Source organism: Thermobia domestica, chromosome 12, assembly GCF_964235325.1.
Source record: "Thermobia domestica chromosome 12, izTheDome1.hap1.1, whole genome shotgun sequence".
Lineage (NCBI taxonomy): Eukaryota > Metazoa > Arthropoda > Insecta > Zygentoma > Lepismatidae > Thermobia > Thermobia domestica.
Genome location: NC_137465.1, coordinates 109,378,365 through 109,397,344, shown reverse-complemented (window position 1 = coordinate 109,397,344; position 18,980 = coordinate 109,378,365). Strand labels below are relative to the sequence as shown.

The 18,980-nt window shown below is 36.3% G+C and overlaps 1 protein-coding gene across 2 annotated transcripts in view; it reads right to left on the bottom strand.

Moving 5' to 3' along the window:
• LOC145666591 (dual oxidase maturation factor 1-like) overlaps nt 1-18,980 on the bottom strand; it is a gene marked incomplete at its 5' end in the record, with an annotated part of 63,627 nt that overhangs the window by 9,466 nt on the left and 35,181 nt on the right. Inside the window, 4 exon segments of one of the 2 annotated variants that reach the window (XM_081733990.1) lie at nt 2,446-2,580; nt 5,092-5,222; nt 12,664-12,767; nt 14,301-14,417. In XM_081733990.1, the coding sequence (XP_081590116.1) occupies nt 2,562-2,580; nt 5,092-5,222; nt 12,664-12,767; nt 14,301-14,417 (371 nt within the window). 2 annotated transcript variants of the gene reach the window in all.

Here is an 18,980-nt window from a genome sequence, read left to right as displayed (position 1 = left end):
TAGCAGCACAACAACGAAAATCCACAAGAAACGGAAACAGAGACCATCCTAGATTTCCAAACGGAAAATTTCGATTCTATTCCCCACCAGGGAGAATCTTTTTCCCCATTAAACATTCGCTATCAATGTTGGTTGTAGAAGTTACAAGGCATCACTGGCGAGAATCCGAATAAACAGGATGTGCGTTCTTCATTATACAGAGTAATGATAAGTAGCTTCATATTTATATTCGCATCTCTTTCTCTCTCTCCATCTACCATCTTTCTTGACGTTTCATTATCATGTCTTGCATCGTTCTCTTCTCTCCCTCTCTCACTCACACACACACCTTATGTAAAGGAAATAAATAAAGTCTCTTTTTGTGGGTTACTGAGTGTCAATCGAATCCCCGTGTCACTGTGATGACCCGTTTCAGCTCTTGCGTGTTCATTCTATCATTGCGAATTACGTTATATCCGCAATAGGTGAAATCGAGAGTGGATGTTCGTAACAGAAAAAGTTGAGAAATGACTAGAAAATAGAAACCTTTTTGGTTTTCAAGAAATATTTTATTTATATTAACTTGACATAAAATCCGTTTCCATCCTATAATTCTTCAATTTGCTTTATCCACATATGAAATGTGAAATGTGCAAGATTTGGTACGTCAATAAGGAACCAACATTCAATTTTCCTTTTAAATTTTCATTATGATACAATTTGTACTTTTAATGTAGACTCTTTCCGATAGAAATTTAGCAGTAAAATAGCACTCATTGAATTTTCTTTCTGTCTTTTTTATATCTTTCCTTTTTCTTTCTTCTTTTTTGTTCAGTTTGCATTAGTAGTCTGAAATGGAAGGTGTGCCCTACGCTACCTACTAGGATTATTATAATGTATTTCAGATCAGTATGTTTAATGAACACTACTGAATTTGCAACCGAACCACGCGGAATGACAGGTTGTGGGCTAAACTATTCGCATGTTCGTAGATGTGTCTCAGAACGCTACAGTTTCACTGAAAAGTGAGCATTTAATTTGACCACCAAGTTTGGTATGCATTTCGAAAGTACCTTAATGAATTTTTCAACCATTCTCTATATATTCGAATAGTTCTGAAAAAAATAGAAAAAACAAACGTTATTTCTATATTGTTGTTGGATTTCTGGGAACGGAACTTTATAATGTTATGTTCTTTTCTTACTACGTTTAAATCAAATATTTTTATATATGCTCCCTTTTCTTTTCTTCTATCTCATTTTGTCTCTGTTCCACTTCCGTACCTCTAACAGATATCTATTGGTTTCAATTTTCATTGATATATGTTTAGGTTTCTCCTTACATCAACTAATGATTCTCGTTTCGCCTCATTTTTATCCTTTCGCTTTATTGACACAAATGCATGTATATTTTGAAATTGGAATTGTGCTCATGTTGTTGCTGATTTCAATATGGAAGAGAGGGAAAGAGGAGAGAGAGGGGTCTCTTTACCATATACGATTATGGGATAAGGTGTATATTGGATGGCCTAGCTGCAAGGTGTTAGCTGTCACTTGTATGCGGAGTGTATATGTTCAGTAATTCACCTTGAATAGAGTCAAACAGAAGTGTTTTGTAACGAAGAAATAACAACATGAAATGTGAAATCTCTTTTAACAAACTGTCGAGATTTGAGAGTCGACAAACTTTACACTTTCGGGAACCGATTACTTCGAAACCCCGGAAACCAGAATTAGCCCGGGATAGGGTACTCATATTTAAAAGAAAGTGACTGTCTCATCAAAATGCAGAAGGCTTTTAGTCTGAGAAAAAAAAGGAATTAAATCTCTCATTTCCAGTTCTATTAGCCTTGTAGTTCTGCGTCTATGTGAAAATTACTGATAGAAATAAGAGCAATGATTATTTTGTAGAACATTCCACGTCAACATCACAGACGTTTCACCTTCCGGTTTGCTTAGTTGTGAAAAATTACAGAGTATAGTGCTATACTATGCAAAATATGAGTACTATGATAATCAGAAACAGAGGTAAAAGATAAATTTTACTAATAGTTTTCTATTAAGAGGGAAGTATAATTACTTTTATTCTAACATTTTTTCGGCTTAAAATGTTTGTTCGGGTTCACCCCCTTCCCCCTGAGCCTTAGGTACGGAAATGGAAGAACACATTTAGATTTTGATTGTTGATTCAAGTATATTCCATATCCTAAATTTTCGATATTTATGTACGAAGATGCGGCCGAGGTATAGGGGGAATCCTAAGACTTGAGATAGTGTAAGTAAAAAAACTTAGTTTTTACAATAATGTTTTCTAATGACAATTTCTTTATTACCACAAATTGCAATGTAAATAAATCCACTTATAAATTTGCAGTATTATATACTGTAATTTCTTAGGAGCAGAATCTTTTCTATTCCCGAAAAAAAGAAAAAAGCATCTGTCAAAACAAGTGCTTCGAACTTTGACCTAGAATTCATAAGAAGGTTTCTTGTTCCTCCCTCTCAGAGATTTCCATCCCTTTTGGCCTTTGGGATTGCTAATTGAAACAAGCGCACACATTACCGCTATATGCAGACATGCTCTTAGGCAGAATCAGAGATTCTGAAAAGAAAACGAGTTTCCAATAATAATAATAATAATAATAATAATAATAATAATAATAATAATAATAATGATAATAATAATTTGATTTATAACTAGGGTCCCATCACTTTATCATGCATGGGAGGCCTGCAAGTCTGCTACGCTAATGGTGTCTCAGTCTGTGTTTGGCTCTTCGTTTCTTGTGGATTTTCGTTGTTGTGCTGTTAGGCTTTTATATTAAACCTTTACACTATGTAACCATTTTTTCTTTATTTACGAGGTTTTTTTTTAAAAAAAAGAAAAAAACTGCTTTCCTCTGGTACTTATTTATAACCATTCATCTTGTTTGAACTGCTTAAGTAAGATCATTTTTTAACTTTTTTATGTCATCCATTTCCCTCACGATGTTCGTCATTCTTAACAATTTATTTTATTCCCTTATTTGCAGTTTGCCACACTGATATATTTGTATTAAAATTAAGGTTTGGGCCAACGCCTTTCTAATTCTCAACCAACCGAACGATACTGCTTTTTGGGTTTCTACTACTGCAGGAAAAGGAGAATTGCAGATGGTAATGAACTTTTGGAGTCGTCCATACAAGCAGTTTTTTCCACCAAGGAAACTTCTCATTTGTATATATATTAAGCAGCATTTAAAGTAAACTAGTCCAAAATTTACAGAAGTTCCTTGAAATCACAATTAGTTTGTGAGACTGCACAAAGTTCAACATCATGCTATCAAAGATCAATGTTCCTAAGCAAATTATGCATTTTCACTGTCAAACAGTTTCTGCAAACATTGAGAGACATCACAATCATCTTCACAATGAGATGAAGTTGCATCAAAAGAAACGCAGGGTTTCTTCATTATCTCAGATGAGTCATACATATAACTATCCGAACCAAAAGGCAAGGAGGCAGTTGCTCTTCTTGGACTTTCGAAAAGTGTTCAGTTCTTTGACGTGCATATCAAGACATGCTTATTAGATAGATTTCTGTAGTTTAGCGAAATTAACAACGATACATGCGTAAATAATAGTAGTTTCATAGTTGTACTATGCGCACATGTGCTACAAAGTATATCGGTCTTTTCCCCACTTCGAAAAAAATTCTTGGTGGTATCACTGCATCTCGTATAATGGATTATAACCAAACTTTCTGCATTTCTTAGCTTTCACGGTTTTTATTTTTATTTTACTTTATTTCATATTTTGATTTATTTATTTAAGAAAACACTATAAATATGAGATCTGAACAACACAGTGTGATCAAATTGCAATCGAACGATTTCGGACACTTTTACCTACCCCCCCCCCCTTAGGTGGTAAATTCCATCGTATTCTTGAGCAAACTTTGTAAAAACAGTATTTGAACCGAAAATCTTCGGGCCCTTTTATCTACCCTGCTTATAAATGGTACATTCTCCAGTGATTTTGGGAAACTTTTTGAGCTTTCCGCGGTCTGAAATTTCCTGAAAACACTATTTGGGACATCAAAAACACATTGTGATCAAATTTGAACCCAAAACCGATGGGCTCTTTTATCTACCCTGACTGTACGTGGTAATAGACGCTACATTTTATCGCAATTTTGGGCAACTTTTTGAAGTTTCCGCGGTCTGCAATTTTCTGGAAACAGTATTTGGGACCTAAGGAACACATTGCGATCAATTTTGAACGAAAAATTCCAGGGGCCTGTTTATCTACCCTGCCCATATATAGTAAATTCTATCGTAATTTTGGGCGTCTTTTTGAAGTTTCCGCGGTCTGAAATTTTTAAGAAATACTATTTGGGATCTAAGGAACACATTGTGATCAATTTTGAACCGAAACTCCGAGGCCCGTTTATCTACCCTCCTACCTAAATTTGTATTTACTGTACGTAGGAATATTGACAATAAGTGAATGTTATCAGAATGGTTGTGGAAGGTTTGCTTTGAAGGTTTCCTTCATTGCCTTTCGTCTGGTTAGAAAGTAGTTTGCAGAGCTTTGGATCAGCTGCAGGTGAGAAAGCGATAATGTTTCAGACATACTGACGCCCTTTTTGTGTGTGAAAATAACACCTTTCTCATAAAGCAGTAAATAACTGCAGTAGCAATTCTCTGCCTAAGTGATAAGACATATTGAACTACATGAAACTAATACAAGTTACAGTATATATTTATTTTAACACCTACTAGCTAGGGATAGCCAATTCCAGAATTTTTACTTTCCGGAATCCGGAAAGTAAAATCAGAAAAATCCCGGATTTTGGAAAAATTCCAAAATTGAAAAAAACGGATTTTTTCCCGAAATCCGGATTTTTCCAAAATCGGAATGTTTCCGAAATCCGAAAAGTAAAATTTCCGATTCCGGAAAAGAAATTTTCCGGAATCCGGATAATTTTGGCTATCCCATATATATATTTAATGAAGTGTTAAAAAGCGACTCACCTATCGAACTCTTTTTTAATTACATCTTTCTCTTCTATTTCTTCTAAATTCATTGAAGAATGTTGCAAATATTGCGTTAAAAACATCTACGTACTTACCCAGGATGTTGAACATTTAAATATAAAGGCTGCTGCACGTCTTCGTGTTCTACTCTCCGTGGTGGAGGAACAGGACGACGAATCAGTGTTTTCTGCGCTAACTTCAAAGTTGTTTTTCTCTTCAAGATAACCTATAAGACAAAATTGAAATGTTTTGTATATGATGTAAAAGTTTTGGTTGTTTTTATACTTACAATTTAATGAGTTTAGATAGAAATTCAGTAATATTAGAATACATTTAAGGTTTACCGTAATAGTATGTAAATTTATTGTATTGTTCTAACATTCAACAATAACAATTCCTAATATACTGCAAATGGTGGTTGAACCCTCCTAAGATTATTAAAAGATACTCTGTCTTTACACAACAGAGTCAGGTCATTTTGATGGTGTGAGTGAAGAGAGGGTGAGCATCTATACATAAATTAACTCCTTTATTTTTTACTAGTTTGAACAACCAACAGTATGAGCCATTTTCAAGAAAAGAAAAAAAAAATAAACACGCCATGTTTCATAAATGTTAACCACCTCCTCAAAATTTATTATGGAGAGTGGAAAATTCACAATGAAGAAAAAGGTTAGTGTATTTATCTTCTTGTCATACTTGATAACCCAAAGACCCATTGCTTGGCTTTATAACCCAAAGACTCATTCCATTTTACATATCACATATTATAATCGCATGTATGATTACTTTTGTCTGTACTCGTGCCAAAATACAATAGAATTACCTACTCCATCCGGCGAAATGTACAAGTTTACGAGAATAATTCATTTGGAGACAAAGGAGAGTTTTTATTATAATGGCAAGTTACTTTATATAAACACAATGTATTAGACACTGGAAGATTCCTAACATTAAGAGATATGATAATAAATTGAGATAATCGTGAGAAATGTGTTAAATGCGGCATGTATTTATTTATTGAAAACTAACACAGGCGTTACGCACAATCACAGCGTCTTGATTGATTACATGCATTAACAAAAGCGGGTGAAAATGAGGTGGAACTCGAGGGACGACTTCCCTTAGTAAAAGTTCAAAAAAGACAAAAGAAGGAAGGAAAGTTATATATATTCATAGATAGATATAGGGGAAACCGGGGTATTCGCGAACACAGAGGTAATGCCGAACACCCAAGTTTACGCCCAAGGAAGCTTGTTAGAAAACAGACAATTTTGCTGCACGCTAGGGAAAAGACCTAGAAAAGTGTAGCATAAATTTGGTGTCAGTCAGTTGAGTAAATTGCCAGGAAGAAAACGTTTTGTTGTTTTTCTCGATTCACTTATAAAGTTGATCTGGGCAATTGCCCAACAATCTGGGCAAGATAAGTTGGCTCTTATCTTATCTACATTGTTACAGATAAGGTTATATATTCCCCTATATGTGAGCATTGATTTTGTAATCTTACTAGCATGTATGCAGTCGACAATTAATTTCAACTATAACAATAAAATGGCGTCTTATGGGGAAATGCCAGACAGAATGTTTACCATTACCCCAGAGTATTTGGGATCGCCACATGGTGTGAAATAAATTATAAAAAAATGTTTAAATAGTTGTTTTTATTGAAAAGTAAGTAATACGTTAATGAAATTGGTTTTGAAAATAGATCATGTCTTGGTAATAAACGTCATTAGTTTTATTAATTAGAATAGTTTGCTATATTTGTTATTTGATATATTTATTAATTTGTAATTATAATTCTTATTAAAGATTTAAATACTAAATTACGGTCTATTTTTAATATATTTTAATGCATTTTGCTTCTTTCAAAAAGTAAAATTTAAAGTAAACAGAATGTTCGGGATTACTCGGACCACTTGGGGCAATTCCGAACGTGGTACATTTTTAAAACATTTCTGATTTGTTGAAAAATGCTACCTTTGATTTTTCTCTGCACTTTAGTAAACAGGAAACTCCAAGTCTTCTTTAAACAAGAAATCTTAATTGTATTTGCAAAAACAAAAGAGTTGTTTATAATCAAAGCTAAGCTTAAGTGTTCGTGATTTTCCGTTTTAGTCTGTTTCGATCCATCTTAGAACATAAGGGCCGGTTCTCAACAAAGTAGCTAATACCACAAAATAACCTGAATCCAGGTCAAGATGGTTTTCGTATACTCAAAAATAAAAACTTAAAAAAAGTGAAATGACTTAAGCTGACTTAAGAACACTAAAAGGAGAAAATAATAAAAGGACTAAAATGCAGAAAATAATAATAATAATAATAATAATAATAATAATAATAATAATAATAATAATAATAATAATAATAATAATAATAATAAAGCGATTAGCAGAAAATAATTCATTATTAATAATTGTTGAACTCGTGCCAAGCCAAACAAACTAATACCCAATATAATTTAACCCGGGAACGGTCGAGTGTTGATTTGTGACGCGAGCGGTCGACAGGTGAGCGCGGCGCTCACTTACAATACAGGGTTTGTATGATAAGTAATGAGACCAGGTCTGGAAACATTGTTTTATTGATCTGATCTGTACAGGGACTTAAAAGCTTTCGAAGTACTCTCCTCTTGCGTCGATGCACTTCTGCAATCGATGTTTCCACGCTGCAAACGCCCCCTGGAAGTCAGCAGCCGGCATGTCCTTTAGAAATGTGGTCACGGCTGCTTGGATGGCTGTGACGTCTGCAAAACGGGTTCCTTTCAAGCGTGGCTTCAGCTTCGGGAAGAGGAAGAAGTCGGCCGGGCTCACATCTGGGCTGTAGGGTGGTTGTGGAAGGACTTCCACCCCAATCCGGGTCAAAAAGGAGGTCACTAAGAAGGCGGTGTGGGCAGGGGCATTGTCGTGATGCAACTTCCACCGGCTAGCGATCGCCGGTCTTTTCCGCTTGACGCTCCTGTGCAGTCTCTCAAGGACTTGTTTGTAGAAGGCGGCGTTGACGGCTTGTCCTTGGGGTACAAACTCCTTGTGGACCACCCCCACATTGTCAAAAAAAAAACAATCAACATTGTTTTCACCTTTGACTTCGACATTCTGGCCTTCTTGGGGCGCGGGGACGCAGGAGTGTGCCACTCCGCGCTTTGACGTTTCGTTTCAGGGTCGTACTGGAACACCCACGACTCGTCACCTGTTATGACGTCATCTTCAAAGTTAGGGTCACTGTTCATGAGGTTCAACAGTTCCTGACAACAATCAACACGTCGTTGCTTTTGTTCGTCAGTCAACACTCGCGGCACCAGTTTCGCACAGATTTTTCTCATTCCCAATTGTTCCGTCACAATCTTGTGCACTGTTGTGTGGTTCATATCGAGTTCATCAGCAATCAATCTCAACGATAATCGACGGTCTGAGTTCAGGAGATCCCTCACTTTTGCCACAGTTTCGTCCGTAGTCACTGTTGTCGGGCGTCCAGCCCTCTCCAGATCCTCAACGCTTTCCCGGCCGTTCCGGAACGCACTGTGCCAACGAAACACCTGGGCTTTGGATAGGGCTTCCTCTTTGTAGGCCTCCGTGATGAGAGAAAGCGTCTGAGTAGCCGTTTTCCCCAGGCGAACGCAAAATTTGATCGCATAACGCTGTTCGATGGAACCCTCCATGTTTGTTGATTTTCCGCCGTGACAAGAATGTTCACAAGGGCTTTGTCCAAGGCTTGTCCGCGCTCCACTAAGGCTCGGAGCCAACTGACGCGCGGTGCGTTGCTTTGCTCGGACCCCCCCCTACATCCTCCATCACCGACAAACCCGCTCCAGCGACACGCGCGCCGAGGCGCGGCGAGTCTCATTACTTATCATACAGACCTTGTATAATCGTTTCTATAGCTGTTTATGACTTTATATGGAATTTATTTTGAACACCTTTCTATATGTTGACATTTTCTGATGTATTATTATTATTATTATTATTAATATTATTATTATTATTATTATTATTATTATTATTATTATTATTATTAAAATAAAATCGCAAATAAAATTATAATGCGTTTATATAAAATCATTTCTTATTACAAGTTATATCTATTTTTATTATCAAAGTTTTTTATGAAATCAATTTCTGTTATCCCTTAAACAATACAATTAGTTGATTATAATTGTCGCATAGAAGAACATTTTTATTGTCATTATCACATAAGGATCACATTTTCTTAAAAAAAAAAAATACATAATTAGAGCGAGTTTTCAGTATATGTTCTGCATATGTTCATACTATTTATATTTTGAGTTGGAAATTTCTAATGAAATTGAAGATATAAATATTTTATTGTAAACACTCTACTTACGTCTCTTGATACATGCAGTAGGTATTTCAATAAGACGCTGTTCTACTCTATGTCTCATCACTGTACTGATGTCACCTATTACACTTCCAGAAGATGCTGACAGTGTGTTTCCCACAGATTGGCACTTGACAGGCAGCATATCGTACCGTTTTCTTATGTTTTTCGCAAGCCGTAGCTGAATCTGCTCCTCCTTGTTGTCCATGATCTCGGAAAAATCACTCACGCCGTCGGTCGACAGGTGAGCGTGGCGCTCATAAAATACGCATAGTCATATTTATAAGGCCAATACTACTCCAACAGAAGAGAATGAAAAGGTTACACTTGACTTTCACACACAAGACACATCAAGAGACAGCTAGACGACGTCTCAAGTCTTTGACCCCACTCCCTAATAGCATGTTGGTTTGCAGCAAGTTTTTCACTATATTTGATTTTAAGTTGCTAGACTTTCCGTACACTGTACACCTGCTGCAGGCCTTTTGAAAGAGTTACCCGCAAATATCATAATTTGATTTTCACTTGCTAGATTTGACTTGCCTCGGAGGCTTGCTGCAACTTTGTAGCAAGTGTGTCAGTTCTAATTTCTACCAACAGGTGGCACAAAAGTCTAATCTTAGAAATCTCCCCGCCAGGCCGCCATTTGTAGTAGGTACGAAGTGTGTGAAGCATTAAAACAAGTGGATAATTAAGATAATTACGTAAGTACCCAGTATGTAGAGATAATTTATATTTTAAAAGTGTATTGTTTGACAAAGTTGTTCAGAAAAATATACTGTGTGATTGTTCGTATATAGTAAATGTTCGGTTTGTAAAAGGCATGCAATGCAGTGCAAAAGTATATACCTGCAGAACACTTACTACACTCACTGAAGACCTGCTGTAGACTTGCAATGTAAGTATATACTTGCAGAAGACTTACTATAAACTTGCTGTAGACTTGCAGTGCAAGTGATATCCTTGCAGAGACTTGCGTCAAATCTGCACTAACTTGCTGCCGACTTGCTGTGCACTTGCAGTGCAAGTGTAAACTTGCAGTAGGCTTGCTGTGCAAGTAAACCTCTTGCAGAAACTTGCTTTGCAAACTTACCATACACTTGCACTGCAGGCGTGCTGCAAGTTCGAAGAGCGTCAACTAGGAAGTTTGCATTAAACTTGCATCAAACTTGCAGACTTGCATCACAAGTCTGCTACAAGTTTGCCAGACTTGAATTGCAAATCTGCTGCAAGTTTGTTACAAGTCATTTTTGCTATCTGGGCTAGGGCGGCTTTGAAACGAAAATATAAACCAGGGTGAGCGCTGCGCTCACCTGTCGACCGTTCCCGGAATAATATTATTTATTTCGACGTTTACCTTGGCACAACTTCAAAGCTATTTATACATAATAGTAAAGAATTAATTTCTGTTTTTAGTCGCTTTAATATTATTTTCTGCTTTTAGTGCTTTCTTGGTCACCTCATATATTTAAAATAATAATTTCTGTTAGGTCGTGCGCTTTTGAATTCGGTTATTTTTCTTTTTAAGTTTCTTTAATTTTTCTAGTTTTTCATTTAGCTAAATATCCACAGTGATATAGCTGTAGATATCTAAACATAATGTAGGACATTAACTTCCTATAAAATGTGTCTCCCTACGAAACATGCTTGAACAATTATATATATATATATATATATATATATATATATATATATATATATATATATATATATATATATATAATCGGTTTATATGAGATTATACGTGAACACACACACGGTATCAACACTATCAGCTGTGAGAAGTTTAATTTTCATAGTAAAGCTCCAAAGACTATAATCGTTTTCAAACAAACGGTTAATCAACAGAAGTAGTGCATTTATGTCGAAGTTACATGACACCGTCAGCCGTTGAGGAGTTTTGAATAGCTTCGAAGAACTATCATTAGATCTTCAAACAGTTTACAACAAACCTCTGGAAAAGAAAAAGTACTGTACTCTTCAAAACAAAACAAAAAGAAGAATAATGAAAATCGGTGCACGTATGTCGAAGTTATCCGTGAATATATACATATTGAATAGTTAATTACGATATTAACACTGCCAACCATAGAGGAGTTTCATTTTCATTGTTTAGCTGCGAACATTATCATAAAATCTTAATAAAATTTATGTGAAACCACTGGGAAAGCATGCTTTTTCAAACAAAAAAGTAAATAAAAAATGTGCACGTATGCCTAAGTTTAAATAATTAATACTTTTCCGACCAGAGTATATACTTATTTATTAAATGTAATATGTCATAACAGTTTCAATAACTTAACATTATCTTCATCAGAAATATCTTTATAACTGGCAGAAATATCTTTATAACATTAAATTATTGTTGTTGTATAGTTTTAATTGTTTCAGTTTTTAATTTTCAATTTTTAACGTGTAACAATCAGATATTGTTATAATTTACTGCTTCATTTTAAATTTTTAGTATAGGGACATTCCATGTCAAATTAACAAGTCATCAGACTTGACCATCTCAGATTTTTGTAAAAATTGTTGTACAGCTTTATTACAGTAGGAGATCAAAAAATCCCAAATATTACCTCTCCCCCCTGAAAGTGTCTCCATACAGGGTGTTCAAAAATGTCAAAAAGTGCATTTTTTCAGTTACAGTGATTATTAAAAATTGTCATAAAATGGTTAATATGTACACTAGAGATGTGAAACAAACACCGTTGGAAAGCTTAAAGATTGCTCTAGAAGATAGATAGAGAATTTTGGTCAAAATTGGCAGCATATATAAGATTTTTCATATATTTATTTTATCGGAGTCAACGAAATTCTCTAAATAATCCAAACAAAAATGTGATGGAAACACTAAAGTCTGATAACAAAATGTACTTATTTTTATCAACAGTTTCAATGTCTCTTTTAATTAAGAAAAATAGTATTAGTAGTTTAGAAAATCGAATATACTAATAATTCACTCACATATTGAAGAAAGTAAGTGACACATACAGTAGGCTAGTTTCAATTTCTATATTTTAAAATTTTGAAAATTTTGTAATTAGTAGGCTACGTGGGGAATTTAAGAGCGAAATGGGAATTTCTGCCTTTCGAGAAGGAACTTTAGAAGTTTCCAAGTTGACATCACTGACTCAAAGATGTGATTGTCCCTATCATATCTTGTATAGTTTGCACGTTATGAACACTGAAACTCATCTATCAACCGCACGGACAATACATGCTCTATGTAATATCTATTCCATTTAACGCAAACCTTACTTTTGAGCAGATTCTTAGAGATTTTAAGAAAGCTCTACCCAATCACATTAATTGATTCAAAAGAAATTTACCTGAGTTTGGTCACTAGGTTGTTTGTTCCAATTATCCATCTCAATCATGTTGCCATCATCTTTATTCTTCCTCTTTCGACATTCATCCTGAAGTTCTTCGGAAGCTAGAATAATATAAGTAATTATTAGTTGGCACCATTTGATAAACAAAATCTACCATATAATACCTTACACAGCCCACGATCGTCAGTTCTATTTATAAAAGGCAAATGCCTCATGTGTCACGTTAATGTTATCAGTGTGTAGGCTATTTTCTGACAAATCTAGTGTTTTATTTCAATTTAATTATTTCAAAATGCGTAATGGTAGTACTGAACGTGAACGTGCTTTAGATTTGAGCATAACTTTTTGTGTATGTGCGTGTTTGTTGGTGGCAGGAGCAGATCCAGGGAGAGGGGCGATCGGGGCGATTGTCTACCCTCAGAAGAGGAAACTTTCTTATTTTATATATAAATAAAACCCATCCCAGAGTTTGGAGCTCTTAAAAGTAGCTCAGTGTAGCAGTATTACAACCCACCGCCCCCCAGAAATCCGTTCTGGATCCACCCCTGATTGATGGGCAAACTAAAACAAATAAATAATTAATAAAGTAAATTTGTTAAATGTAGACAATTCGAGCTTTTAATTAAACACGATTTTAACCGGTAATACACTGAAAAAAGCGAAGTCCAGATTTAAGAAGAAAACGAGGATAATATGCTTTCTGTTGGGAGCACTATGACAAGACGGTGGTGTCAACTATAATACTGGGTGCAACACCCATTTTATTGTGTCGACGCACGTCAGTAAGTAAGAGCACCAATTACTCCTATGAAAAGAGTAAGCACCGCTCTCACTTACTGACGTATGTCGTCACAGGAAATGAGGGTGTTTCACCCAATATTAAAACTAATGCCACCGTCTTGTCATGGTGTTCCCAACAGAAAGGATATTATTCTCGTTTTCTCCTTAAATCTGTTTTTTTTTTTTTTTCAGTGACGCAGCGGGCCGAAGACTCGGACGCAACAATTATTTGCACAATTAGATAATAGCAACTTTAACTTCAACGACACAGCCTTTGTTATATATTGAAAATTAATCTTCCAAAGTAGTTTACTGTCTTTGGATTTTTCTTTCACTGACAGATTAATTTGGGATGTATCGTGTCTCGTAATACGGTTTAAAAAAAAAGTCTGGCATTTTTTTTTAAAAATATTAGTATTCTGAATTTTTTTACCCACCTGTATAGTTCTGACTTTTATTCTGCGCTTGAATGAATTAAAAATACATGTAAATAATAAATTCAATGTAAAATTTAGTTTCCAATTTACCTTTAACCTCAAATAAATTAAATTGCAGTAGTAGATTATATTTAATTAATTTATACCAATAACTGTAATTTAAGGTCTAAATATCAAATTAGGTTTGTATTTATGTGGGGCCTGATTTTCTGAACTGGCGCCAAGGCCAGAATTTTTTCCCGAACACTGACTTAGAGTAATAAATAGTAACGTACCTATTTTTGGTTGTGTTCGTAATCAAATAAGTACGGTATGTGTTCAGTTCTTTTATATAAACCTTCTGTTAAATACTACAATTATGCATCAATGAAATAAGTATTAGTTTGGAGCTAATAATCTATACGAATGTTAACTTACTGATATAATACTCGTCGTAATCACTGAGAGGATCAATCCCAAAAAACATAGATATCTCTTCTGGATACCTCAAGTCGAAGAACAAACAGACGATTCCCAGAAACACACAAAAAATGCCTGAAAGAAGATAATTTAAATATTACGTGATTTACTATGAATTAATACATATGACCACTTTAGTGTGTAAAAAGAGAAATACTCCGTACTTTTTTTTTTTTTTTAATTAGGGCAATTTCACTGCACGATCCCTAGAATTCTTGCTGCGTTAATCTGTAACATTTTGTAATAAATACCTTAATTTTATGAAAACGTGATAATTCCTTTTGCGTTTACTAATATTTCTTGAAAATTATTAGCACAAACTCGTAACTATAACTTAAGAATACTATAAATGACCGTACAATAACCTTAAACTGTTTTATTATTTTTTTCAGGGAGTATCTTGCAAAAATTTAGGGCAAAAATCTAGTGATCTTGCCAGACGCCAGAAATATCACTATTATTAAGTATACTATTGTAAAAACGCACTGAACTGGTACAAACTCACTTAAGAACATGAATTAGAAATTCGTGAATCTGGCAGAAAGTTCGTACACAATAAGAAGGCAAAATAGGCGGGTAGTGACCTCAACATGGTGTCCGTCGGATACACCGGACATGCGCATGCTTACAAATTTTCAGTACAACAGAATTTGTAACTACCTCAATCGTTCACACTAGCAGCTATTCGGCTATGTAGCTGTCGTACAGATGCTCTATGGTATAGTATCCTACTCTTGCTATACGCGTAGATCTGGTCGTAATTGAGGAATGGCAGTTGCCACAGCCGGAGGACGCTGCCTCATTATGTCTCATGTGTGCTCGAAAATCCTTAAGTTTGGAGTCCTAGTAGGTCACAGCAGAAGCCATATGACGAATAGAGCACGCTGGTTGTAATTCCTGTATCAGGATGTGCATTATCCCACTGGAAGGTGAGGTATTTTAAAGGATCTAGATAAGAGACGGCAAATTTTGAAATGGGGATCACTCGGAGTCGGTTTCAGGCTCATTATTAGACCACGGATTTCCATGCACAAACCAACCCCAAGATATGCATGCAAATATGCATGAAAAATATCAAAAATATGCATTAAAATTTTAACGTATGCATGGAAATATACACAAGAAAATAAAATTTCAATTTCTCATAAAAAATATCTCATCTTAATGACTTCTGTTGTTTAAACTATTAACGTCTTCCTTAGATTTTCTTCCGTAAACTCTTTGCGTTTATCAGTGAGAAATGTTTTGTAGATCGAAAAGTTCCTTTCTACATCAGCAGAAGTTACTGATGCGTGTGAAAAACACCAAATGTCTTCCTGTGTTTCGTCCTCTTTCAATTCCATGTTTTCACCTCTTTCAATTCCATATTTACAATCTCACAGATTGTTTTGTATCCGGGATTTTTGCATAATATTCGGCAAAGTTTATCTGACGGTATTTTCGCAACACCAATGAGTTTCACTGGACAAAGTCTGCGCTAATTCACCCAACAAAGGGAGTGAATGCAGCAAAGCATTGTTATGGTATTCCAACCATAATAATAATTTCAGATATTCTCGAAAAGTGGTTGTGTATGTACTTAATTTTGTTCTCAATGTCACTTGTAGAGAAACATTTTTGTAACATGTAAATAGCGGCTGCATCATCGGGATTTAGTGAGTTTACAGTTGTCTTCACTTGATGATTTAAGTTTTCTGCATAATGCACCACAGCTTCTACTCACGAGCCCCATTGAGTTTAAACTGGTTGCGGAGGTAGCGGAACATTTTTCACAACTTCGCGAAAGATACGTACCCGCAGTGCCAGATTACGTATAAGCGAAACAAGCTGTAACTTAGGGCCCCACACTCTTGGGGGCCCCAAAAATTCAAGGAAGAAATTGAATGTACATTTCCAAAATATAAGAGAAACAATAAATAAAGTAACACAGCAAGAGTGCTTCGTTTGTGTAATATAAGTAATGGAGCCCCTTCTGCTATCTACTTCCTAAAATATCACTGGTTTCTTCATTTCTGCATATAGGGTCCTACGTTCATCTGGATACATAAAGGGCCCCATTATCTTCAGTAGCTTAGGGCCCCACCAAACGTAAATCCAGCTCTGCGTACGCGCGATGGAGCTTTCACAAATACTTTATATTTGATACAAATGCACCTATTTCCAGATATTGGCATCTGATTGTTTCTGTTACACGATGAAGACTGTGTGCAAGACAAGTCAGGTGGACTAATTTTGGATACAACACTTTATTATATTACTCTGTCTATTATTCTATACAACGTTTTATTCTACATTTGCGTTTACAAAGTGATTCAGTTCACTTTAACTATAACCTACTTTCTTGTGATATACTCTGAAATATACTAATATGCAGCAATAAAATTCGGAAATATGCAGTATCCTGTAAAGTTTACGAAATACGCATGCACATTGAAATTCACTCAAAATATGTACTTATACGCGTTATCATATACGACTCAATCCTTACAAGTTCGCCGGAAAGAAAGAAAAATTTACATACGTTTCTGCTTGTTACTATAAAGATGCATTTTGCATATATAGAGGTTGTTCAGTCTACATTTGGCTAATTTCGACTTACCTAAAAATTTAGAAGAATCCATGGCGCCAGGTCCGTAAGTGCTCGATGTGTTTCCTTTGGTTCCTAACAATAGCCCGACAGCGTAATTTCCACTGTAGTAGGCTCCTCTAAAGACCTGGGAGGAGAATCTTGTTCCATCCCCTTTGCACAGTCCTTCCACAGTTGTTACACGCTGTTTCCCCAAAACCCGCTTCAGCAATCCAAATCCACAATAGTCAATAAGATTGCATTTGGAGATTTAACAGGTACCTGTATACCACTTGCCTCCTCCATCTCCCTGCAGAGTGCGAGGGACGATCGTGAGGTATGTGATGAGGCCTTGTACATGTGAATGCGCACCAGACTGGCGTCATTTCCGTACATTGTTGGAATCTCATGCTCGTAGATCGACCGCATGATCTGCTCCTAAAAATATTGCGAATTTATTTTGCAGTTTTTCACCAACCTACGAATCTTCAGTTTACCTCGGTAACAGTAGCCGGTAACGACCATGAATCCTTTTGGGAAGAATTCTTTACAGACACGGACCCACCTTCTGAAGTTCTTGGGGCCTTTCTTTCGGTACATGATGGCTCTAGGTTTGCCGCAGTCGGAACGGTAAATCCATGCTTCATCGAGTGTTACGACGTACATCCCCCTTTGCTTTATCAGATGCCGTTCGTACAGCTTCCGGGCGTTACACTTTCGTTCCTTTTGGTGGGCACGTCAAGACGTCTAGCCATATACCTTTGTGTTGGCGGATTTTCTTACATTGCCATTTTGCGAAGTTTCCTCTGCATGGTGGAGGTGGCCTTGGTGCAATCCCACTTCCTAGGCAACTTCGTTGGTGATCCGGGGGTGGAGCTTCGTTGCCCTTGTACTTTTTAACATTTTTTATTCCACTTAAACTGATGTTGCAACCATTCTTCTTGCACTGTTTTCTAATGACAGAAACACTAAAGAGGGCGTCATAAAGAGCCGCAACATAGCCTTCCTAAAACCAGCTTAGTTTGGGCGGCATTTTGATCACAGAGAGGAAACCCACACACTTGGAAACAAATTTAACACAACACTCACAACAATGGTCCTGTTTTGTGCGTGATTGTCGTCTGCGCGGAAAAACAACTCCGTTCCCAGGAAACCACTGCACAACACTGCAGGATGCCACGAGCCAGGTCGGGTGAGTCCATTCTGCCCGGGAGGGGGAAGGAACGAAATCGACCAAACGTAGGCTGAACAACCTCTGTAAATTCGGGATGTACTCATTATACTAAATTGGTCTCACTTTCATTGTTTCCAATGAGGTTCATGATTATTCAGATTTGCACTCGATCGAACTTGGGCTTACTATAAATAAAGCTCCTCAATTAAGCTTGTGCTCACTGAGAGATAGGACTCACCGTCCTCAGTGCGGGGTTTGCACTCGCTCGTGTTCGCGTACACTTGCCTCATTGATGCTGGCGCTCACTCAGACCCGGCTCTGTCTCGATACCCACTTAGAGTACTCATGCTCACATGACCTTGCTCTCATTGATTAAGCTCGAGGCCAATTGAGAGGGTCCGCGAGTTTTGGATATCTCTGGTTCAGACAAACTTGGTGGACTGGATTAATGAAGTCACGAATATACGACCTATTATTCATCTTTCTGTGAATAAAGATCCAGGGTGATGAGATGTATAGCTTGCTATCCCGATATGAGATTATAAAATTTATGTTATGTTCGGCTAGTGCCAAAACATACTGAACTTTCCCGCTCATCTGCATGCTTACACGACAATGACTACATTTATCCATGATTAGGGATGACCAAAAATTTCCAGAATCTCGATTCTTTCCGGAATTCGGAAAAAATCCGGAATTTAGAAAATTCCGGAACTGAAAAATTCCGGATTTTTTTCCGAAACCGGAATCTTTTAAATTCCGATTCTTTCCGAATTCTGGAATTTTCTGAAATCCGAAATTTTCCGAATTCTGGAATTTTTGCGATTTTACTTTTCCGGATTCCGGCAAGTAAAAATTCCGGATTTGGCCATCCCTATTCAAGACAGACTCATTAGAA